The following is a 25,967-nucleotide window of genomic DNA, read 5'->3' as shown; positions in this document are numbered from 1 at the left end:
CTTATCACAATTTGGACTCAATCTGCCTGTTTGGGGGTATTTACAAAGAGAAAATTGCACTCTCTTTCTCTTAACTGACCAGAGCGCACACTCGGGGAGACAACCCAAATTTCAGCCCACTGTTTTCAGGCGTATCGCGTAGCATCAAGTAGCCTTGCCCTCTGTCGTTATCCGGGGAAACGAGGGGTGCCGGGAGCCCCCCGCTGCGCTTGGCACAGGTGGCGGCCGGTCTCCTCGCCCCTGCCTTCCCCGGCGCCGGCTGCGCCCGCTGCCAGCCCACCGCGCTGCTCAGCAGCAGCCGGTGCTCCGTCCGTGGAAACGGTGCACGGAGGACATCGTAAAACTTTGTATCTTCGTACGTTTTAACCTACGAGTTTAATCGTTTCTCATCTTAGGTGTGAGCTCTCAGCTGTGAATACTGAGTTTTGATGAACTAAACATGTTACTGTACTCTCTGTTTGCGGAAAGCAAATACCAGAGACTTCTGACATTTGCTTAGGGTTTTGAAAAGGTGAAAGCTAAAGCAAGGTAAGAGTTTTAGACAGCAGAGCTAGACAGAAATGCCTTTTTCTTCCACTGAGATTAGAGCAAAAATATACCCATAGAATACAGTTTTTAAAAGTTCCAATCAGCAATGTAATTACTGAAGTGTTTCCTTTCGAAGGAACACTGTAAACAGCTTTGCAAAAAAGGAACAACTACGTCGGGAAAGACTGAAAATATTTCAATGCATCTTCTGTTCAAAGGTGTAACAGAAGCAAAATTTTAGGGAACTTATTTCAACAACCAACCCTTAAAACGGAGCAGAGTAGGAAGGCGAAGTTTTGGGAAATTTTGGTTTAGAAACAGCATATTGTTAATATTTGTAGATTATTTTTAAAAGTCCAAATAATATGCAGAATTTTATTAACAAACAAAAAAAGGGGGGTGGGCATTCCAGACCCTAGGGTGATTTCTAAGCATACCATAAGCCCACCACCGGTTGGACATATGCAGAAGACTTGCGGTAAAAAAACAAACAAACAAACAAAATCTTGTAAAATCTTAAAAATTCTTTTCAAAGTACAGGGTCATTACAGGATTTAAAAGCACTCTGGTCTTTTTAATAGTGAAGATCAGCTTTAAAATCAGTACTCCTGCTCCAGTTAAGATGGCAGAGGGAATTTGGCTAAAAATGAGCTGTGTTCAAATTAATTGTTAAACCCCAGACTTCTCTGTGGATAAACGAGTCCAAATGAGGGAAAAACGTATGGAATGAAGTTGCAACTTTTTTTTTTTTTTCCAATAAGGGCAAGATGCCCGTGAATGCTGGGCAAATCCCTCAATGCCAAAAATCTTCCAGCTTCCCTCAACATCTGCTTTAATAATACATACTTTTATAGACACACTTCTGCATCTTAATAGCTTAACTCTTCACGCCTAATATTGGTTTTTAACAGCACAATACTAGCTTTGCAACTAATTATAACTCATCTTCCTCACAGAACTAAGGGATAGGTTATTTTCTTTTGTGTATTTCACTCTTGCTTGAGTGGGAAGGTTAGTCTTTCTAAGTCTCGCTTGCAGTATACGGAACACCGAGCTCAACGGAGCGCTCCGGGCAGTACCTGCACCCCTCTGCTAGCCCCGTTTTAAACCCGCATTGCACGGAGCTCGGCTGCTCAGCATACTTTTTTCAGATTTTTTAGCATGGCTAAAATCAATAACAGCGTACGAAACCCTACACCACCTTTAAAAAGAGTCTCAACGTGACCTGAAAGCAATACTTCGAGAATATTTTATTAAAAGACTAAACTGCAGCATAACTGCATAAGGCAGCGTTTGCTATTGCCGAACTTCAAGACCCATCAGCACAGGAGCAGGTCTGTCCTGCGGCAGCGGCAGTCGCAGGGCTAACGCCACGCTGGTAACCACCTCGCAGCCAAAACCAGATTTATAGAATCACAGAATCTTTTGGGCTGGAAGGGACCTTTAAAGGCCATCGAGCCCAACCCCCCTGCAATGGGCAGGGACATCTACAACCCGATCGGGTTGCTCAGAGCCCTGTCCAGCCTGGCCTTCAATGTTACCAAGGATGGGGCAGCCACCACCGCTCTGGGCAACCCGTGCCAGTGTTTCACCACCCTCATCGTGGCAAATTTTTTCCTTGTGTTTAGCCTAAATCTGCCCTCCTTTAGTTTAAAACCATTACCCCTTGTCCTGTCGCAACAAGCCCTGCTAAAAAGTCTGTCCCCATCTTTCTTGTAAGCCCCCGTTAAGCACTGAAAGGCCGCAATCGGGTCTCCCCGCAGCCTTCTCCTCTCTAGGCTGAACAACCCCAGCTCTCTCAGCCTGTCCTCACAGCAGAGGTGCTCCAGCCCTGTGATCAGCTCTGTGGCCTCCTCCGGACCCGCTCCAACACGTCCATTTCTGTGAAGAAGTTACTATAGACCCGTGCTTTCCAGGCTGCGGTCAGCAGGCTCCAGGACGACAGGCAGGAGCAATTCCTGCTCTGTCAGTAGCAGCCAATGCGGCCTCATCGATAAGATGAAGTTCACTGCAGAAGAGTCAGGATCTCATTCGAGAGGTCCACAACAGGAAGAGGACGGAAACCTGTAAACCTGAAGTCGCAGGTGTAATTTGTGTTAGCGCAGCCTAGCGAACAACCTTCCACTAGCAGCGAGCGGCAGTATGTTTGTCCCAGACTGACAAGCACGCAAGCCTGAAGTGTCAACAGTGCGTGCATCAAGGACACTCGAACCTGACGCGTGCTTCCAAGCACGGCCAGCCCTGAAGCAACACGAAGAGCTGCACGGGCCAGGAGGGCTACCTGGGGCACTCGAGACAAAAGCCAGCTGAACACGCGCCAACACCCACACCGTCACCTGTACACAACAGCAACCCCCCGCCCCGCCGGCTGGGAAAAATGCTGCCATCGACACACAAAGGGGAGGCGAAGCTGTGTGTGGCATTTAGTATTTTGGGGGAGAAAGGAAGGGGAAAAAAGAAAAAAAGAAAAAAAAAAAAAAAGGTATAAAAGCAATCACCCAGGGAAATCTTTGTGAGTAAAAGACCAACGAAGGGCGGCAAGGCACCGCGGTTCCTTGTTTTGTTTTTAAAACAGGCAAATACTGAAGGCTTCAAAATATAAACGGTTAAACTGCAAAACTGTGGCTTTTATTTCCAAACATACAATAAATAGGTCCACCACAACTAGCCTCTAACTTCATTTTACGTGGAAGGATTTCAAAATTAGGTTGTGCATATTTAAAAATTAAACTTCCCTTTGCACATAATTCCATACGTAACCGAACTGCATTACATACCAGGTATGGTCTTGGCACTGTGATGCAAGCAACCAATTAGAAACAGAGCTTTGTAGCAAGCACTTGAACAAAAATTGCATTTTGAATTATTGATAAAACACCTACCAACAATTTAATCTATTTCTGAAGTATATAAAAAACTTTAGCATGTCAATGCTGAAAAGCAAGTTGTCTTCTCTGATGTTTCTGCAGGGGCTGCAAGGTGAGTAAGTGGATTTCTTCAGTGTTCGCTATTTGCTACGTGATACAATTTTCATACCAAAATATCTTTACTGCATAGTAACATTCCATATTTTCAAATGCAAAAAGAAATTAGACGCAGTCTTTTTATTTTATTCCTCATCACTGAATTTAAAGACATTTTTAACCACAACTCTGCTTCATCACAGTGCAGAAGGCCCTTAGTATTTCAAGGATTTATTCAGTCATATCTTTAATACAAAAGTAGAGGCTGAGGAAAAGCCAGAGTAGTCTATACACAATGCACAATCTGTGTACATTCTGAAGCTGTACCTCTTCAAGGACTATTTATACACTCTTCAAACAAATCCCTTTATCCAGCAATTCAAAATACTTTAGATCAGAAGTTTTATATTAGAATCAATACATTATATGCATATAAATACATTTATACCCTTCGGTTGCTAAACAACCCAGATGGCTGTGAGGACGTGACCTGAACTGGTTCTCCGTTGGTTTAGGATGCCAAATCGTATTGGCAGCTAACTGTTAACCAAAACAGTCACAGTAAAAAATGGAGATCTTTGCACAGGGTAGGTGTGCCACAGCATCAGTCAAGGCTAGAAACACCAGGTGACACCCTGGCCCCTTCAACAGGGCCGGGATTTCAACTTCTGCGAGATGCAACACTCCGGCAACGTTTTTCTCCTCTGCCGATGCCCCATTTGTGAAAAGTCTCAGCAGAACAACAACAAAAAAAACCCCCAAAACAATAAACCAAAGCAAAGCTTTTACAACTGCAAATTTTCTTACAAGACAGGTGCTGCAGCTTTCAAGAACAAAGTTTTATAATTAAAAAATAAAATTAAAAAAAAAACAAAAAACAAAACTAATGTGCAAGTGTGTAGTTCAGAAGACGACAGCAAAGATCAATGCAAACCTCAGTTCAAGCTGAAACACAGTATCCAAACTGTCTTATGGAAAAATAGTTCTCACTGCAAATCTCATCTTCAGGTACTGAGTGCGCTGATATACACTTGCATACACACCTGCCACGTGCACGCACCCCTGCTTCCCCCGCACAATCTGCGGCACCGTCAGCAGCAACCACCCCGCTGCGATGCTGCCGAAGCCCCCCAGGCCCCAGCCCCGAGCCGTCAGACCCCCAGCTCTCGGGGACACCGCTGCCGGAGGGTCCTTAGTCATCAGCACTGACTCGGCACATACCAACGAGTACTTCGGGACTATGCAAAGCAGTAAGCACTGGTGTAGTAAGAAGCGTTCTCAGCTTTGTTTCTTAAAGGATACAGAAATGCTGACTCTCTTGAGTATCCTCCGAAGGTGCTAGAAGTTTTAAGTTTGAAGCGTTTCTTTCCACAATGCCGGATATACAAATGTGTATCTTTTTAAATAATATTGCACATAAAAATCATCTTAAACTTTGTAGTGAAAGCAGGGTTGAAGGACAGTGTTTTCCAAAACAGATTAAAAAGCTACCTGTACATAGTAAGTTTTAATTTAAAGAACGCCAAGATTATTCAAAATCTAAGCACGTAATACTGACAGAAAAATGTTAAATTGCACAATCTACATATAAATTACATTTGTAAATACTTAAAAGTTTTTAAACATTGAATACCCTTGATTTCACAAATCAGCTAGGTCACTGTCAAAGGATCAGCTTAATGAGTTAGAAGTACTTTCCCCCAGAAAAAAATAGAAACAAAAAGATCTGCAGTCTTAGACGAAGCACTGGAAAGAGTTAAAGCATCTCAGCTCAGAGGTAGTGCTAAACACATCCAACTAGAAGTCCATTATATTTGAACTATGATGAAATAACGTAGTAAAATGTAGAAAGACTATAAAATTTACAAAAATAAATAGTTCTGAATGCTTTAGAAAATGCAAGAGACTTCGTTGATAAGTGTCCTGATCTGCTTTTCTGAGCAAAAGAAAGCAAAGCGTGTCTCATTTTTAAAATATACCCATCTCTAGTAATGCGTCTGCAATCCACGCAATCCACCTATGCAACTTGACGTATGCCAACTTGGCATAGACTCTGATATTAAAAATAAAGTGGAGGCTTTGTAAAAGATCATCTCATATGAAATTTGTTTTGCATGTAAATTCTTCTGACAAATTAAAAATTGCACATAAAAAAGTTTATTGAAAGAGGCATGAGGGGTGGTAAGGGTATGTGCCTATTGTTCCACATACACCCTGGAAGGAAAAAGATGATTGCACAGTTCTGATAAATAAATATTTCTTTTTTTAAAAAAAATCTGCCACTTTTTTTGGTTTATAAGTTTTGGAATTATTTAGAAAATCCCACTACGGACATATTATTTTTAGTTTGTGTTCTAAAGAATTCTTTACAACTTTTCCAGTGGCTTTTATCCTGAAACCAAATCAAAGTGGCAGTCAAAAAGTATCTTTGGGTAAAACAAGTATCAGGATCCAACGAGAATTTCCATGATGTGGTCCAACTCACTTAGATCTGTTCTACATATCTGAATGTTGCTTGCTGAAGAAGAATTACAAGATGGAAAGGTTTTCAATGGTTCTTCTGTAGCAAGAGATGGTGGTCTGGGCGGCATTAGTGGAGGGCAACAAAAGTCTGAATCATACATTGAAGTGTCAATATCTTCAAAAATGTCATCTATTGCCAAATCCTTCAAATAACTAGTTGAATTTGAAATCTCAAAGGAACCAAACACACATTCAGCTCCCTTCAAATCCTGTCTATCATCTTCTAGTTTTAGGCCGGTATTTTCTGGAAACTTTGGCTGGTCGTCTCCAGTAGGAACCAGACAAGTAGGTGGGCTTATATCTTCTACAAAGTCTAAATCCTTCAGAATAGATGAAATAGCAGATGACATATCATCATCTGACACTATCAGCAGGCTATTTTCAATTGGGTCTTCTACAGACCGCAAGTCGCAACAGTTAGACTCTTGCTGACTAATACCTGAAGGCAACTGAAGAGAAATCCCAGATGACTCCATCCCTGTGTAGCTGTGAGAACTAGGAGTAATGCCAGGGCAGACATTAATTGGCTGCTGATTACTCTCTTGTCTCATTTCCTCTTGAATTTGCCGTACTGTGTTGGCTATGAGGACAGAGCGGTGCAAGTTCGGTTCCACCAGCATTTTGTACGTCTGTAACTTGGTGAGGCACATATTAAGCACCAACTGCCTCTTAAGCGGATATGGCAGATTTCGACTGGAATCAAAGGCACTCGAGAGACCAGCCATGTTCTCCTCATAGTCACTCAACTTGCGTTTTAGACCTCTCCCCAACATGAACCTGGAAGACAGAAATTAGGAATTAAGCTTGGGCAAGACTATCGCTGCTTCTGCAAGATCTCAACAGACACTTTTGAAAAGTCTGTAGCATACAATGTATTGGTTAACTTAAGACTCTAATACCACAGAAGGCTGAAAGACAGAATAGTCCTGCACAACATACTACTGTCATTGAGAAGATGCACTTTCCAGCTCTATTGTTTCACACCAATTTTATTTTTTTTTAAACAGACAACATGAAAGAAATATAGTAACTGTTTTCTAAAAAAGCTGTATACTTCTAAGTTTTGGTTTTAAGGTTTACTTTTAACTCTGAGAATATGGATTTAATTATTTAAAATCTTTAATAGGTGAGCTTTTTAGCCTCTTATCCATTTGAATTATATAGCATACAAAAAAATCATTAATGAGAAATATCTGAATGTCCACATGAAATAAAATAGGTGTTTATACTAAGGATTATAATAACTATACAGAATATTTCAGCATTTTCATTTTAACATTCGTTCCTAGGTACAGCAGGTAAGACTTTAAAGCTAGTTTCACCACTCATTTTTATCTCGTTAAGGTATTCTTAATGTCTTGCTCAGTGTCTCTGAAAACTCTCTATAGAACTCATTTCTCTCCCTCTTCTTTGGTGACTTAAAGTTGTTTTACTACAATTGAACGACCCAGCAAGACCAACAACAAGGCTTCCCATGGGATCCTTATATCCATTCCATGGCTTAGTAGTTTAGCTAAACGGCGGGAGGAAATTTGGCCAGGCCACAGAGCTCACAGAGTGATGATCGGTGCTCGTGGCTGCTCGTTCACGACCTGCTGCTGACTTAACACTACGGACATCCAGCAGAAGGCTATCAAATGGCATTTTGAAAGTGACCGATTTTGGTAAATAGCTAAAAGAAAAGGAATAGAATTTAGTTGCCTTTAGTCTCTTTGTGTGCTTCTGCATTGAAATATGGTAGGTCTAGAGCACTGTGGTACAAAAAACTACATGCACACACACCTAAAATGCATGTGATCCAAACAAATACATGCTTGGATACTTTGCAATTACCATTCAAAACACAAAGTGTTTTATCAGGGACAGCAAGCACTACGCAATCGCTTGTATGAACCCAGAAAAGGAGTATAGCATGCACAGGAAACACTGGTAAAATCTTGATTACACACATCTTGATGTGTCCATGGAATACAGACACCTCACTCCCAAACAATTAAAAAAAATTAAGCAATCATAAATTAGACACCCAATGGCAGATTAAGGGCAGATCCGTCATACACAATGACCCAGACCCTGCGTGCTGCAGAGGGCCTCCCAACTTCCTTTTCATGTGAGCGCTGGACACTGCCAGCAATAGCTCAGCTGATTGCCGCAGCTGCCAGCTGCTAGCCTGTTGCTAGACTTTTGGGGACAAGGAGAAGGCAGCAGGATAAAGCCTCTTTTACTTTTGGGATTTCTCCAGATTTGCAGGAAGCGCTGCAGGGCTCCATGGCTACATCCATCTGCCTAGACAAGACCGCTGGAGAGCTCAGCTCCTCTGGAGGAACAGAAAGCAAGCAAGCAGTGCATACTTCTCAGTAAGACACACAGCAAAAACCAGACAGTTGGTAAAGGAGTTTAAGTTTAAGACTTCTTGATCATACCCACTTTTTCTTTTAGGGACATACCTGGATGAAATCAAATTTGTCATAAGAATGCATTTTTACATAAGAGGTAGTAGTTTGGCCTATGGATCAGTTTACTAACATGTTCACTATTAAACAAACAACAACAAACTTCAATTACTTCTGATTTTACCAGTGCTGCAACTTTTTAACTGTGGAAGTCTGTTTTACTCCAAAGTTTTCTGCTGAACTCCCACAGCACCAGCTGAATCTCTTTAAAAAAAACTAAGGTGTCTGCATGCGGTGTGCCTATTCACCTAGGTGATCACTCCCCCATCCCAGCAGCCACTTAGAGCAAACGGAACCAGACAGTACTGAGCACTCAATTACAAATAAAATCTGCAGAAATCTGGATACGCAGGGGAGCAGTGTGTGTGTGTCAGGCATCCTCAGTCAAACTACCAACAATACTGTCGGCAACCAATAATTTTAGACACAATCTATGGAAAATCATGATTATGCAGAACTTTACAGTAAAACTGTTACTAAATATACTAACTCATAGCATATCATGAAGACAATTAGTGCCTACAAATCACAGAAAACTCACAATAAAATTATTAACTTTCCATTTTAAGTAGCATTTAAATGTTGTTTCCTACCCAAGGCATTACCCCATACCATTACTATAAAGAATAAAAATATACATCAAAATGGCTGTTTGTTCACTAAGCACCATCCCATACACTGCACACTAGTTTGTGGTTTGTTTCCCCCCACTCCACCCCCCCCCCAATTAAATCAGACCAAAATTCACACTCACAAGGGAATGAAATTAAGACCATACAGGGAACAGTAATTTTGATATTTTATACATTCAGAATGCTTGGTTTTGACAATTTACTGCTATATGTTTTAAAATATATATTTACACTTCATCAGACACACAGGAAATACTAGACTTATCTATTTGAATGGCATTAATAATGTTAATTTCTAACATCTCAAAAATGTGCTAATATTTAAATTCTCTAAGCAAGCTTAAAGAGCAAACTATCATATGCAAGGATATATAATTTCACAAAACCAACTTAAAATGAAATGTTTAACTTTTAAATTCATACAGTAGTCTAATTAGACTAAATATTTCATGCTCATATATGTAAACACCCTCCTTCTCATTCCTCAAATTTCCTTCCTAAAATTTGTCCCAGAGCATTCTAGAAATATGTAACAAAGCTTGAGCATGACAGCATTCTAAACTATAAAAATGAAGTGCAAGAAACATTACTTGGTCCAACTTCAAATGTTTCTACTTAACCGACTCCCCACTCTCGTCAAGAGATTTTTTTTTTTTTTTTAAATACACAAACATAGTCCTATCTTACATTTTAGAAATTCTGCCTGTTTAGCATGACTTTTGCCTAATTGCAAGGATCCCTAAGTCTCCCTCCAGGAGCTACATGTCTTCAGACGTTACGTAAAAATTTGGAAAAGGCTAATGAAAACCAGAGTACCACTGGTATAGTGGATTTAAAAATGACTAGTGTCATGGTTGCTACAGGAGACATTAAATTTCAGTTCTTGTCAAACACACTTAGCTGCTGACCTACAAAAGATACAAAGCCCCTTTGTTACCAGCTAATCTACATTTTATCAGGCCTTTTGCTTTACTTTCTAGCACAAGAGTTTCTGACAGGGTCATATCATTAACGAACTACTCCCTATTTTCTAAGTAACTTGTCCTCTTGTAGCATTGCGTATTAACACACGCATCCCAAACCCACAATTCACACACCAATCAAATGCTCTCTTTTGGTAGCATTACTTTGCAATATAAGATGTTGATCACATTATTTAATTATGCAGTGCTCCCCCCACTTCACTTTTTGGTACTACGGACAAGAAACAAAAATCCACACTACCATGCCCAGACAATCCTGTATTACGGAGTGACTGCTGCACAGCTGTCAGTCCTTTCAACCAGCTGACAGAACGGCACGGCCAGTTCAAAGCAGCGCAAGTTGGGCATGCTAAAACACAAAGAGTGTCCAGAAAACCGCATTCTCCTTACTCCAGCCTAATTCCAGGAATCTACTCAGATCTCAAAAAATTGGATCAAGTAACAGATTTTGGAATGTGCCAATCTGATAACTCCATAATTTGTAAGTAAATAAACGGAACAAAAATTAAACTTTATGCCAACTTCAAATGTGAGGTCTATACACAGCTGTTCAATAATAAAAGCAGCAAGCTCTAAGTGACCCTTCTCTTGAACTTAAAGTTCAGCAACCACATTTTTTTGAGTTCAGATGCTCTATTTTAGAATCTTTTGTCATGAAAAAACAAAGAACAATGAGGAACACCACATCTCAATAATTTTCTGGCATTTTCTCATCTTCTCTCATTATAATAATGCAAACTGAGCGCCAGGTCACTTACGGCAGAATGCTTTTTTAATTAAAATTATTTTGCAGATATAAAGAAAAGGAAGCAAAGTAAACTCAATGTTTAGGAGTGCCAAACTCTTCATCCATGTCACTGAACTACAAAGGAGTCTGTACGTAGAAATTCTGCCCCTGACAGCACGTTCCTCAGTTCCTTCCAGTTCCATGGAGGACATTTCACAGAAACTCCTCCCTGCTAAGAGGGGAAGAAGCAACCATGCACTGTAATCCTACACCATACCAGGGTTTGAAAAAAAAACTTGGAGGGAAGAGGCACGTCCCTGGTTGGCAAATCCACACAGAATACCAAACAAACAGGCCTGGTCAGAGCGTGCAGCTACCTAGAAGAAACATTCCAGGCTACCAAGAAAAATTCACATTGCGATGCGCTGCGGACAATACAGGACTCGTGCCACCATTTCAGAGGAAAAACACAGCTCCATCTGTCACAGGGTCTGATAGTGCAGTGCAGCTGCCACTGACACATGGTTAGGAAGTACAGCTGGAAACAGTCACAAAGAATAAAGCATGTGAAAACCCTCAATTACTTCTATCTGGGCAAACTACTTCCTAATTTCCTCTTCCTCACCTTCCAAAAAAGGTTTTAAGAGCAATTTAAACAACGTTTAGAACTCAGAATCGCACACAGCTTTAATTTTCGGTAAAGCTTCAAAAAACATGAGTATATAAACCATGACTGCCACAGTTAGTATTGTCTGAACACAAACTTCTCATGCACGAAACAAGCACTACAGTCAACTACACAAGAGTTATTCATTTACCATTAAAGAATATGTTTAAATAGCAAGATCACTAATAAAGTACTTGGCCTGCACTATGCAGGTCAAAACCATTTCACTGATAGTGGTCCCTTCTGGCTTTTCTTCTTAGGACATTATTAAATTCAGACCTGCTCGATCCTTTTCATACAGCCACAGTGTTGCACTTTTCAGCCTAAGACTGTCTCAAAGTGGTAAATTACTTTTTCTCGTAGGACAGAAATAGCAGATTTGAATAGGTGTAAGCACCTCATGAGTGAAAGCTGCCTGTCTAGTTTTCAGTAATGCAACTTAAGTATTAAAATCAAAATTAGAGACTCCTTGCTATTGTAATTTGGTTAATTCCCTTTCAAAGTCTCCTTTGGCTCATAACTGTAGAAAGCACGTAACAGTAAAACCAGAGAGAAGTCTCTTTGGATTGTAAACTTGTGTTAGTGACTGACCGAAGCTGACTGATAGCCCGATTTCCTGCTCTCCCGTCTCTTCCACGGACACACATTTCACAAGCACACATCGATCTGCAGGAAGTGCAAAGGAAGACAAACATCCCTACAGTTATGGTTATTTCCCAGAATTATTCTATGTATGCTGCATACTTTTTTTAATTATACTCTTTCCCCTACCCGACATACATTTTAACTTAGGCAACACAACTTCATTAACAGTTTTAATTAAGTGGTGGACTGGCTCTTGACTAGTATTCCAAGTATAAGAAGCTGCACAAGAAAAAGGTAAGGCTGAAGGTACAGTTCACAGACACAGTATAAATCCTTTCCTCCCATCCGGACTTAACACTGATCACTTAAACATGACTTACGTAACACAGTAAGCTGTCAGACTACACAGAACAGTGTATCTGATCTGGTGTCCTCAGCAAGTGTTGGAGCTCCCCATAACATCACATCTTGGCTGCTAGCAAAAATTAAGAGGAAGTGAGGGAAGGAGGATTAAACGCCTTAGAAAACACCGAAGTAAAACGTAATTTGGACCTGAAGACACTTTAAAATACACAAAATACACATTGCCTCCCCAACCCCCACCAGCCCTGCCCCAGTTTAGCCAAGATGAGTAACTGCTGGAGAAGGCACCAAGTGGCTAAAAGTGTGCATACAGGGAGGAGTGCAGTCCTACCAGCTTACTCCCATACCTAAACTCCTATGTAACAACTTCTTTACAGAGTTAGAAATGACCAGAAAATAGCTGCTCAAAGAAGAGAGACTTAATGTCAACTTTTTGTCACCAAATCCTGACTTATAACACACCTAAGTCTGTGACTACTAAAGCAACTGGAACACAGAACCAAGATATACTAATGTTCAGACTTAAAAAAGCCACAAAAAACCAAACACATACACACACCCCCCAAAACAAACCCCCAAACCACGCAGAAAAAAACCCCACACCTATGGATGTAGCCAACATCCCTTCCTGTATTTTGAAAATAAGAGTAGGTTGAATAGCATTCATTAAGCAGAGGAAAGGAATGAGAGGAAGACTGACTCTAGCACAGAATTAGTCTGAAATTCATAACCTTCCCACTGTCACTTCACTATTTGTGGAAGTAGAGAATAAATATGTATCATACACTAATTTTTTAGGAGCTGAAATGATGTTTAGAAAGCACTTCGGAGTAAGTTTTACCTTGATATAAAAGTTAGTTTGAACCCCCCCAGACAATCTGTTTATGTTATGTGTAATGGGATCTGGAAAATTCCTGCACTTAAAGGACATCTTCCCAAGTTCCTTGCTTCCATTTTATTTCATAAAGCACTGGTAAGAGCTTTGCTTTACAAACTACTGCAGCTAAGTTTCAGAGCACAACATTTCACTCTGGAGAAGAAACTCCTCTGTTAGGATGTGTACTTCCACAAGCGAAAACAAGTGGATCTGGGCTGTTTATGACAATAAATGAACTGTATTCTTAGCAGCTGATCTCTCTCACTAGATGCTAATATAGAAAGCTGCTGAGGCACTAGCAGCACTAGGTAGAGAAAAAACATCCATCCTTAAAAGAAAACAAACTAAACCACTGTCACTCTTCTCCCTCCTCTCCACATTTAGTTCCACATTTACAAACAAAGCTCACAGGTGTATATTTTTAATCGGAGTGTGTTTAGCAGGTTTTTTTTTTCAGGAATTTTGGGTGGATTTCTTTTTTTTAGCAGAAGAAGGGCCTGGAATCATTTAAACTAAGGATCAATAGTAGTTAGCTAAAGCTGACACATGATCAAGACTTACCAAATCTAGAAACTCCCATAGTAAAACTAAAGTGTAATTAAATGAGAACATAAAGGAATCCAAACAACAAGAACCAAACCACCAGGGTCCCACCAAAGTATCTCACTGGAGAGACAAACGATCATTAGAACTGCAAATGTGATGACATACCTCTTCACAGCTTCAACAGTTCTCAATCTGTTTTCTTTACGGTATCTATTTATTTCAAATACAGAGATACTGGATGTATTCACCTACATAACACTGACATGTATTTTAGGGTTACAGTGATCCAAATAAAGATCCATTAGTGACAAAAAGTTATAGCTTATTAACTATATCAAATTGGCATGCCCATAGTTTAACAGAAAAATCGGACCATTAACAGTAAAAGCAACCAAGGGAAAAAAAAGCAGCTCTCTCTTCATGATAGAGGACCATGCACTTACTCTAGCTCTCTGTATGGGATATTTAGGTAAATAATTTTCAATAACCAAATCAGAAATCACTTAAAATTTTCTTTAAAAGAGTAGCACAGAACAACTTTTCTTCAGTATCCAAAGTGCCTCCTTCTCATGAGACAAGTCTGTAACATCAATTTCAGCAACTGAACAGTGGACCTCGCTGTAAGATTGAGGCCTTAGTTAACAAATTTACAAGAAATGTGATCTTATGGCAATATTATATTCTTTATTAATTATATTACTTCCTCATTATAAAGGGGAAAAAAAAGTAATGCAAATTCAGAATATTCAAACCAAAGAGCTTATACTATTCAGTAAGCCTAAAGCCCTTCACTTTATATTATGTACCCTGTTTTTAAAAATTATTTTACAGTTTACCATTCTAACCCACAAAAATAACATCTACAGCTGATTATCAGAACATGTGCTGTGCACATAAGATATGATTTCATAAAAACATACAAGTAGTTACCCTTAGAAAACAGAAAGGAGTCCAGGCAGGAAGATTCCAGATTTTGCATAAAGTGTGGTCATCCAAGAGTCTTGAACTATTCAAGAGGCCAAGCCATCCACCGAGGTAGGATGATGTGACTTAAGGGGAAAAACAAAACAAAACCAAACCACAGTATTTCATTACTATGTGATTTTTTTTAAAAAAACAGAAGTATTAAGCACACAATTCAATACAACTTTTTAAGCAATTTGTGCTAAATCCTATTAAAACAGTTAAACTGAATAAGAAAAACAGAAGTTCATGAGTACACTGAAATAAGAGGACCTAACAGTTTCACCTATGAACACATAAAAAGTGGAAATTCTCTTTCATAAACAAGTACTACAGAATAGAACGCTGATCCTCTAAGTGTTAGGCTTTAGGATAAGAACTTGCATTGATACTTCTTCAGGTTACTCAACATCGATTTACAGCTGTGATAATCTCACAAATCACGTATCAGGAGAGAGAATACCACGAACTGTAAAGAAGTACATTTCAGAATTATCTCCTAACATTTACAGGCTGCAAAAGGAGTTAAGATTTTTATGAAATTCCCTAACTTTCCTCGTTTTCAGCATACACAAAACCCATATGAGAAGATAGTTGGCAGGATGTCCTATGACTGCATATAATATTCACTGTGGCACCATTTTCATCAAAACCCTGATAAAGCAACATCTGCAGTTTGGCTAGAGACCACATGGATTAAATCATGGATTACATCAAGGCATTGGAAACTCTGGGAAATGTGAAAAGGCTGAAGTGACAGTAACTATGGACGAGGCTAGGAGATGTGGAGGGAACTGCATGATCCATGCTCTTGAGGTGTCAACTCCACCTGAAGAATCAAAGGTTTTTAATTCCAAGAATTAAAGCCCTTATACTACCGTCTGGATTGTATTTAACATGTTTGTGTGTGTACAATATACAAACATATACACACAGACACCTGCCCCCCAACTACAGCAAATCAATTACTTCACAAATTTACTGCAAGAGCAAGGATCTGTACTTATAGAGATAAATACAGTCCTTCATGATCAAGGATCAAGAGTTCATATGTTATTTTACAAATCTTAAAATAATACATAGTGAAAGGCAGTCTTACATTTAGACAGATGGACAAGTAAACGAATACAGTTCATCTTACATAGCAACTGATAGCCTGATGCTAGCAAAGGGCTCCTCCGTTTACAGAATCTCGGAACTGTAAAGATGCAGTAAAACAGCAGTAAAATGCCCGTGACCTAGAACACCAAACCTAACCCACGGCAATAAACACATTAATATCTCCCTCCTCCTTCTAGAAGCTGACTTCTTTCCTATCATAAGGAGATGCATCCTATTTGTAAATAAATTAAAAAAAACCCACCAAATAGACAAATGAAGATTCATAATCTATTTGCTTTGAAACAGCAGGACTTCAGGTGGTCACTATTGAGGTTTATTAAAGTGTACCTGTTAGGTCACAGGGGGAGGTGTACGTTCATTGCATTTTCTACACAATGCATGTAAAAGAGCAAATGTGTTAGACTGTTAAGTCTTTTTAGCATTAAAGAATCCTAAAAAAGCTAACAAGCGCACTAAAATGTTGAAGTTTTAGACTTCAGCACCCTAGTTAAAAAAAAGAGCTTTTAGCATTTGATAAAAAAAATTAATGCTGTTAATTGTATTTCAGAACTCCAACCGTTTGCTAGAAGGAGCTGAAATCCAAGAAGTTATCAAATTTAATTCCTTTATTACATACTTTAAAGGACTTAGGCAAAATTGACTGTTGAGGTTATGATTTTTCCCCTGTATGATCTCACACTGGGGTGAGTGTCAGGAAGAAGTACAGGAAGAAGTACAGAGGTAAGGTTACTAGGTTTAGTTTTTACAATCAGTTAAAAAAAATTACAGAAGACACACAGCAGCTGTAAATCAGTACGAATTATATGTGCAGCGCATTATTTTTTCTTTGATTTTCTTTCACTGCCTTCCCTTGCAGTTTCCTCGTACCTGTTTACGGGTCACTTTAGAAATTTGAGATGATAGCATTAATTTCCATGTTAATGTCGCTTTCCACATTGCAATTAACTGCCTGAACTAAAGAATCTTAGCTGAATCAAAAACAAAGTAGAAAACTACTGCACAGGGCTCCTACCTATGTTTTTAGAAATTAACTGTTCCAACATAGTTTGAAAAATTCCAGGCCTATCTAGGGCAAAAATTATTAACTGCGTCTATTAGCGAGATGAATTTGCGATATGCATGGAAGAGACCAAGCTTATGCTCCTCCAGGCTTATCCACCTACTTGTAGTTCAGACTAACACACGCGTTTATCGAGACAAACAAAACCTGCTATTAAAAACGTAACCGCAGCAAATACACAAGTCGCAACTATCACGAAGCAGCGATCACGCCTGCCGGAATTAAAAAGCTGCGATTCAGGGAAAGCCTCTTCCCTGCCACCCTCCCTGCAGCCGCCCCTGCGAGTGCACGAGTGCTAATAAACCCGAGGGCGCCTGCCACCATTTGGCCTTTGTGGAAGGAGCCCGGTTGGTGCTTCCTGCGGCGGCCGCCCGCGCCTCCCCCCGCCGCGGCGGGCAGCAGTAACCAGAGACAACCTTGGGCTTCCCGAGCTGCGAAAAGTTACACTCCTCCCCCTTCCTCCTCCCCGGCTTACCCGAGACCCCGGCCAAGCTAATTATAACTGCGCTAACAACTTCCACCGCAATCCCCGCTCCTGGCGCCCCGGTCGGCGGCCTCCCCGGCCCCGGCCGCGCTTCCCCCCCGCCCCCGCACCCCGCCGTAACTCCTCGGGGCCCGCCGTGCCCACACTCCCCCCTCCCGCCGTCCCTCCCCACCTGTCCCCGCCACCCCGGCCCCGCCGGACCCCCACCCTCCCCTCGCCCGGCCTCCGTGCCCTGCCCCCACCCCCCCGGCGGGGCCCCCTGCCCCCTCAGGGGGCTTCCACCGCCCCCGCCTCGGCCGGCCGCCCTGCCCAGCCGTCCCTCCGCGGCCGCTGCTGCCCTCCCCCCGCGCCGTGCCGGCTCCCTGCCCCCAGGCTCGCCAGCCCCACGCCCGCGGAGGGTGGGGGCTGCCCTCCCGCCCCCTGCCCCCTCACGGCGCCTCCCTCAGACCCGCCGCCCGGCCCGGCCCGGCCCTGCCCGGCGCCCTACCTGGGAGCGGAGGAAACCCCCCCCCGTTCCTTCGCAGCCTGCCGTGCCCTCCCTAGCCAGCCGGCCGGGCTCCCTTCGGCGGGGCTGGGACTCCGACCGGGAGGAGGCGGAGGCGAGCGCCACCCCCGCCGGGCCCCGGCAGCCTCCGCTCCGCCCTTCCCTCCGCCCGCGGCACCCACAGCGGCAGCGGGGGGGGGGGGTTGGGGGCGCTGCGTGCACCGCGCCCGCCAGCTGCCCGCCTTCCCATTGGCCAGCGGCCCTTTCAAGCTGCCCAGCAACCATTTTCTCACTGGCCGGCGAGCCGGGGGGGGGTGGGCTCCCACCGGCGCCGCGGCACCATCCAATGAGAAAGCTGGGGGAGCTAAGGTGGGCGGGGCCGCGCGCCGGCTTCACCCAATCGGAAGACGGGCGCCGCCGAGTCCCCCCCTCCCCCGGCGCGGCGCTCCGGGAGGCGGCCCCACCCGCGCCGCGCGGGTGCCGCTGACGAGGGCTCGGGGGGGTGGGCGGAGCGGAGCGGGCGGGCACGGGGCGGCACGCGGCGGGGCCGCACGCGCCGCCGCCCGCGGGCAGGGCAGGGCCGGGCCCAGGCCCCGGGCGGCCTCGCCCCAGCGCCGCCCCCCCCCCCCCCCCCCCGCTTTTGGGGGGGTTTGAACTCCGTCTGTGACCGACATTCCCGAATTTAAAGAAGGGGACGCGCAAGGGCCGCCGGCAGCAGCGCGCCTACAACTCCCGGCTCCAGGGCAGTGGGGAAAGAAGGCGCACACGTCTCTGGAGCGGCGATAAAGCTACATCAAACATTGCACAATTCTTCCATAAATACTTTTTTTTTTTTTTTTTAAATGAGGTGGTTTTGGCCATGCTCAAACGTCTTCTATTTGCTTTCCACGGGCCTTTGCGTAATCAAGTTACGTTGGCACAAGCGTTTGTGCAAACCGGATTTCAAAATCCGACATTCAAGTATTGGTAAGGATTGATTTCGAGCCTTTCTCGAACCCTGCCCTGAGTTACCTGATGAATCCCCAAAAAGCTCTCGGCTCCCTCGGAGCGGGGCTTAGATTAATCCCTAGGACAGTAAAAACAAACAAAAATCAAGCGCGGTTGCACAGACAGGTTCCTCCTACGTCGAACGTGTGCGCGCAGACCAAATTCACGCACAGGAATTGTACGCTGGTCTAATAAATACCGCAGAAACGGTTGCAGTTGTCTGGCGGAGATAGACTACAACTTCGATGAAACAGGAGTTGCTTTTTGTGATTATTCAGGTAAAGAAAACCGATGGTTTTATGAAACCCCTCGGGTCCCACGGATTTTAACCCTTGTGTCTGCCGATGGGCATTTGCGACGGGGAAGGGACGAAGGAAGGGGCGAAGGGCAGAGGCAGGGAGACGCGGCCGCCGCCGGCGGGACCCACGGCTGGAGGCGAGGGCACCGCCCCGCTGGGCCACCGCTCCCCTGTTTCTGGGCCGCCGCTGTGCTCCCACCTCACTGCCGGGGGCCGCGGAGCACGGAAGGGGAGCGAGGGCTGCTGCGAGAAGCCCTTGGGAATCCCCTTCGACCCCGGCAGCGCCGGCGAGGAGGCTGCCTCCCCAAAGCACTGAGGGGTGACACCCCCATCCGTACCCCCCGTGCCCCTTCCCTGCCCACCACGCACCGTGGCTTAAGCTGAAGAGTAGCTCTAAGATGTTGAGGGTTCTTCTGCCTGCTCAAGTCAACCAGGGACAACCGGGAGCATCGCACCAGGACCAACCCCTGCCATATGCTAGGGATTATCTCCAAGGAATAGCTATAGGATAGGCGTACAAAGGTAGCTGGTGTAGAAGGGACATACCTGGAAGGATGATGTCTAATGCAGCCTATAAAGGGGTAATTTAAACCAGCAGCACCACCAAAATGTTTTAATAACTTGAGCAAAAATTAGGTTTTCTAGACTTGACCCCATCAGCCAAAACTGTAAGTTCTCTGGGCAACCCCATAGCGCTGGTCCAGCGGATAATTCGTTCCTCTCCGGGGCAACAGCCAGTTAATGCAACACCGGAGCCACCCTGCCCTTCTCCTCCCGTTCAGCAGGCCGCTCAGAAAGACGCCAACACCGGTCACCCCGCTTTCCCCACTCTTCCTTAAGTTATTAACATAATGCAGTCAGCTGTTTTGTAACCAATTTTTGTTTTGTTTAACAGAAAAGGGCACGTGTGCCTTCTACAGCCCAAGTTTTTAGAAAGGTCAGTTCTGTTTCATACGTGCTCTGACAAGATCTATGAAAAAAAATTACCAAGGAGTTGTTTAAACACACACATCAGAACTTTGGATTTATGGCCTAGCATTTGGAGAAGTTAATCGAAATTACACAAAATACACTGATTATTTGCAAAGGTTTTTGTCACGTTTTCGCTTGTGTCAGGTTTCAACAGTACGATTCACATAAGAGAACTGGAACCTAGTTCAGCTTAGCAGTGTTTATGTCCCGTGCAACTCGCACCTTAAGCTAGAGGAGCCATGCTTCTCTCACAGGCGTCAGAATTCAGAGGTCTGAGCTTGCATATAAGGTCTTTCTTGACAAAAACTTTCTTTAAAAAGCCCTTACTTTCTCAAATGAGGTAATGTTTTAGGAGTCTTTAATGCTCTCCCATTTTGCCTTAAACTAACCTCGAGGCAGAGGACTTAACAATATGATTTTTTTATGATTTAAACATGGTCTTTCAGTATGACTATATTCACCGCAGCAGGCCAGGATACCATTCTCACAAGCAGCATTTTTGCTTTTGCAGCAAATTTCACACGAACCAGAAAAAAAACCCCAACCCCCAAACCAATCAGGGTTTCTATATAACTCATCTGAAGGGATTGTTGGAGGTCTGCTACTTCTGCTTACCTTCGTACTAGGCATCTATTCAAAAACACGGTTCCAGGAACACAGGAACTAACGAAGACTGCTTTCCTACGGATTTATGCCTGTGATTAATTGCCTCTGTGTCTAAGGTACAAGCTCTAATTGAAGCTGGTCTCATGCCTGGAAACTTATGTCTCTCCCTTATCTGGATTACTGGATATTGGTACAGAACGCAGTTTTCTTCTGATCTCTCTTTCACCTCCACACTTAAAAAAAAAAATAAATTCTAAAAACGTAGTGACTGTGAGATGTGCCAGATTTGGCTGAAATTAATTAGCTATTCTGAAACTGAATGACGGAACAATCATGTATGCCATACTTCCATAGGAAAGGGAGAAAGGGTAGTGCCTGCTGCACTAAAGCCTGGTTAATATTACCACCTCTTTTTGGTGGTAAAGGCTCTGGGAACTACTAACTAATCCTACACTTACTCAAGTTTAAACAAAAAAAAAGTGCCGTGACTCAAGATGGTAATTTAAAAAAAAAAACAAACAATACATTATTGAATATTTGTCAGAGTACTAAATAAGCCATTATTCTATTTTGTCAAAAGAATCACAATTTACAAGAAAAAACACTTTCCCCCTATACCTTTCAAACAAAGCAGAGACACAAAAGCAAGCCACATTCCTGGGCTTCAATTAAAACAAATAACCATTCAACAATTTTATCTTAAACTTCAGTCAGGTCACTGGACAAAAAAAAAAAAAAAATCCCAACACCACAACTTTCCATATCTAGCATTTCTCTCAGTAATAATCTCAAACACAGAAAAGTGAATTTTTTATAAGTACTGTCTTTCTCCTCCGAGTATTAAACTCTTCTGGTGTGTTTGGTTTTTTTTTAGCAACATACCTGCTCTTCCCTTTAGCAGTCCTGTTTTGGAAGCTTCCACAACCTGAGGTTGAAGTTACATTACATTTTCTTGATCTCCAAAACTCTTCTGGAATTGGCATGTGAAAAATATGATATACTGTTGCTTTGTTGTAGCATTTTACTATTGCAGTACGTACTTGCCACTTCCCACATGCTCCTAGGGGACTTCCAAATACAGCAGACATGTGGATACAATTTCTTTTTAATTCCATTTTGGGAAGAAGTCATGTAATCACCTGTATCTTCAATTATTCTTCCCTAAAAAGATGGCAGTTGAAATTACTGAATGTTTTCCTTGCAATGGAAAGTTGCCTCTAGCTTTATATTTTCCTGTTGACAGGTTAGTCGTGCATCAACATTTACCACAATAATTCTTCAGGTCATAAAACACTCATTTTGGAGAAATCTTGGTTAAACAAAGGAGTAATTGTTTTTAAAAAAAAGCTACCACACAAACTTACGAAAATCATGTCAGATAATGAAATCTTAGTATTTTTCATTGGCTCTTAAAAAAAAAAAAGTCAAGTCACTACAGACATCTGAAGTAAATCTCCTGACAACTTGAATTATTCAGCAGGATTTCATCTCTTTGTAGAACTTCCTTGAAAAAATAGGAAAATTTATCTTAACTGTCAACTTTGCAAGAGATACCAAAAGGAGTTTAGACAATCCTTGTGAAAGCTTATAGTTGAAGAAGCCAAATTGACAAAAATACGTATTTTCCTAAGATGTATATTTCATTTCTTTGGAACTTGGTGTTTTTGTACTTTTAGTATTAGTCACCTAGTGTGAAATCACACTCATTTAAGAGTTGATGAGCAATCAAAATTTGTCATGATCAGTCACGTTTTTTTTGCATAAGGGACTATACATCCTAGGCCTGAGACATAAACATACTTTCACTTTGAACAGAAGTCACTTTTGAAAGCATTTTTATTTGTCTTATCCTAGGTGTCAGCAAATAAATGGGTATTTTTTTCATCCTAGCTTTTGACAGAGTTTTCGTTATATGGGAATATGGAATAAGTTGCAGAATGGTAAAGCAGTCATGCACTCAGTATTCTGAGGCATGAGACATTCATAATGGTCTGATAATTACAATATAAAACTATAGTACCAGTGAATTTACAATAATGCTTTTTAAAATGCCTACTAAAGCAGTCCAGACATACCCGAGACTTCAAAAAACAGTCTAAGGACAGCTTTGAAAATGTAATTCCTGGTGAGCGTGAAGACTGGCATGTGAATCCCTAACCTGCTGAAGGCTGAAACCCCTCACTGCGGCGCCTCTGAGGCAGTCTGGAAAGGTGCTTTTCAGCCAAAGAAATTATTCCCTCTTCATTTACCAGATTCGTCCTTTAGGCAAATACGGCTACATTCACAGAGACAGGCAACATCTTTTGCTAGATAAACTCACAGACCTGCAGAAGAGAGAGGGGATTAAAAAAATAAAAACCAACAAATGCCACGTGAACAGGGAAGCTTTCACGCGCACAAGCCATTGTTAATGCACCCTGGATCCTCACGCTTCTTGCCTTTGCTGAATGCCCGAGCTCCAGAAGCTCCACGTGTTCTAGAATTTCTGGCAAGGGAGAAGTAAAACCACAGGCACAGAGGCAGAAGGGGACAGATACTCAAGGTCACCTGAGAAGGAAGCAGATTTCATGTTAGCTATTTGCTTCAAAGTACTTCTTTTTGTGCAAGTCTAAAGCTGGGTTACGTCATTCAGACCCACAGCCTTGTTTCAGACACGGTGTTGACTGCCGTGCAAATTTCATGACTCTTTTCCCTAGGAACACATAAAAGGCTTCTAGAAGTGGTAGCAAAATCTTACAGAAGCCTTTCCTAATCTAACAGTGGTTAAATTATTTCCCATTTATATGTAGAAATTAAGAAAATCACCATCAGCAAGTATCATCTCTTGCCATTTATAGTAACAGTTCACAAAGTAAGTAATTTAAAATTCACCGTCTGACAGGCACCCTATCATTTCTGATGTCTCTTAGTATCTCAGAGGACTACACAGAGGGTAAATATACTGTATTAACCTTTAAGCAATGCATATTTAACTAAGACATCTTTGGACTAGCAAAGAGATGACAATGCGAGTTAGACAATAAAGCTTTTAAAAAAAAAAAAAAAAAAAAAAACAACAAAAAACCAAAAAACAGGAGAAGTAGAGCTACCCAGAATGAGGAGCTGAATTAGACTGACACACACCAGTAAAGCAGCAGAGAGACAAGCTGATTTTACACTGGCTGGTCCTTGCAAAGTCAGACCAGTTCTAGGCACACATCAGTTCCGTACAGTGACTGTGCAAGTTTCAGCAATACAAATTCTTCTACCCGCTGAAGACTTGAGCCAAGATATCAGGCATGTAAAAGCACATAAGATTTGGCATAAGTTTTAAGAGCGCAATGGAACAGGATATATATTTCTGTTTAAATGCTTAACTACATAAATGCATACTTACCTAATACCTTTCCTGTTAAGCCAAATAGTCTCTACAAATTGCTCTACCTAGGCACAGCTTCCTCAGTAAAGGAATGCACCCAGCCAGATGCTTCGTACAGCGAGATATAGATACATGTATACGCACACATGCACTTGACATACAGAGATTCAGAGTTATGAACAAATTATACTAATTCCTACCTGTAACATGGAGACTGATGCACACTACGGAGGCGGGGAAGAGCATCTTTTTAAATATCTTCACATGCAATTGCTCATTTACTGAAAATGGAGGGCGAGGGGGGCAGAGGGGAACACCCACAGTTGAACCACACAGTTCATAGCAGTTTTGGGGAACTTTTCCAGAGGGACAGAAGATACTTAGTTTTTCAACTCGATGCTAATGTTCCCTTTATAAAACTTTGAAAGTGCCTGGCTTTCTACTTTACCCTAAGGCATCTTCTGTCCAGTTCAGTGCATCTATTCACACACAGAAAAGCATCAAGAAAAATTTCCTGCGGATTTAAAATTTTGAAGGAAGAATCTCTGATGCTGCAGCAAACACTGCCAAATAAAACAGACTGTTACAGCACTGTGAGGTATGACAGTTCACATCAATACTTGTATCCTCCTGAAGCAGGATACATTACTGCAACGCCTTTCAGTTATGAGTGACATCTCTATTGATTAAGAGATGTAGTGTTGGCTTGTTTCTTTGGTCCAGCTGTATTATATGGAATGAACTTGCAAGTATCTATATGGTATTTCATCATTTAATACAAACTTATGAATCAAGCTTTAATTGAGGAAGCAATGTTTAACTACTGTAGTAACTATGGATTATCTCATGTCCGAGTTTCATACAAAAAACATTTTCAAACTCACTGAAGACTCACACCAACTGCATGGTTTCGTGTGACCGAGTTAATGCGCATTCAACTCTCAAGTTTGAAAAATTTAGCAAAGTGATGTCACTTTTCCCCAAACCAGATGCTTCTAAAGCACCTGTTGAAATAAGCTCAGTGGTCTCCTTTTGTGGAGGTGACACTGTAATGTCCTTAACATCCCCTGCCCCCACCCCCCCCCCCTTTTTTTAGGGGTTTGAGACTCTGAAAAGGATAGAGCATAGCAGGTAAGGTCGCTTGTGAGAAGGCAGTCTGTCAGACGCAGAAGTGTACCCTCTTCATGTTCAGCAACTTGCCTGGTTCAGGTCTACAGAAAACAACTGAGTTACTGGTAGAGGTGTTCCCCAAACACAACCAATGCTAACACATTCCAGAAACCAGTCAATCTTTTCCCCCTTCTCTGCCTCCCTGCTGGTTCAGACCTCTTCCCCAGTACCAGCTTGTGAAGGTAAACATTTGTCATTTTATAACAAAATCAGACACTGTACTTGATCTATCCCTTTCCCCTGAAAAAGTCTCATAGGAATAAGCCTAATTATACATAACTCTAAAATGAATATAAGTACTTGAAGAAAAGAACACCATCCCATGTTGTATTATCTTTTGTTATTAAAAAAAAGCCAAGAGGAAACCCTTGGTAAGAGTGGAGCATATTAATTACGACAAGAGATCATGACATACCAGTTGAGATTTAAAGGCCGCTAATAACACTTTTTGTAGTAATTAGTGCAAGATAGTTATCCCATATAAACAAATATTTGATGGTAGACTTCAGTGATAAACAATTCACTTGATGACATTTACATATAAATACACATAAATAAAAACCTACATAATTTAGGCTTGTAGTTAACAAAAAATATGGTCTGAAATGAATTAAAT

The 25,967-nt window shown here is 42.1% G+C and overlaps 1 protein-coding gene across 6 annotated transcripts; it reads right to left on the bottom strand.

Moving 5' to 3' along the window:
• Positions 1–3,157: 3,157 nt before the first annotated feature.
• Positions 3,158–25,934, bottom strand: LOC309592901 (SERTA domain-containing protein 2-like). Of its 6 annotated transcripts, XM_082316871.1 has the most exons (8): positions 24,382–25,934; positions 23,262–23,370; positions 22,899–23,147; positions 21,706–21,984; positions 14,778–14,896; positions 12,442–12,536; positions 12,068–12,142; positions 3,158–6,791 (listed from the first exon to the last, which is right to left on the bottom strand). In XM_082316871.1, the coding sequence occupies exons 7-8, from the start codon at positions 12,136–12,138 to the stop codon at positions 5,936–5,938; spliced, it is 927 nt and encodes a 308-aa protein (XP_082172997.1). In that variant the 5' UTR covers positions 12,139–12,142; positions 12,442–12,536; positions 14,778–14,896; positions 21,706–21,984; positions 22,899–23,147; positions 23,262–23,370; positions 24,382–25,934; the 3' UTR covers positions 3,158–5,935. The 6 variants fall into 6 exon arrangements, with proteins under 6 accessions (XP_082172997.1, XP_082173001.1, XP_082173000.1 ...); XM_082316875.1 differs by lacking the exon at positions 12,068–12,142; XM_082316874.1 differs by lacking the exons at positions 12,068–12,142; positions 12,442–12,536.
• Positions 25,935–25,967: the final 33 nt, after the last annotated feature.

The sequence above is a fragment of the Platalea leucorodia genome, assembly GCF_965183815.1.
Source record: "Platalea leucorodia genome assembly, chromosome: 7".
NCBI classification, from domain to species: Eukaryota; Metazoa; Chordata; class Aves; order Pelecaniformes; family Threskiornithidae; genus Platalea; species Platalea leucorodia.
This window is presented reverse-complemented; position numbering and strand designations above follow the sequence as displayed.

Excerpts from the sequence above, each read along its gene's own strand:
- LOC309592901 (XM_082316871.1), bottom strand. The coding sequence starts at position 12,138 with ATGTGTGCTTGTGAAATGTGTGTCCGTGGAAGAGACGGGAGAGCAGGA. Across the intron at positions 6,792-12,067 it reads CGGGCTATCAGTCAGCTTCG|GTTCATGTTGGGGAGAGGTC; the intron begins GTCAGTCACTAA and ends TCTGTCTTCCAG.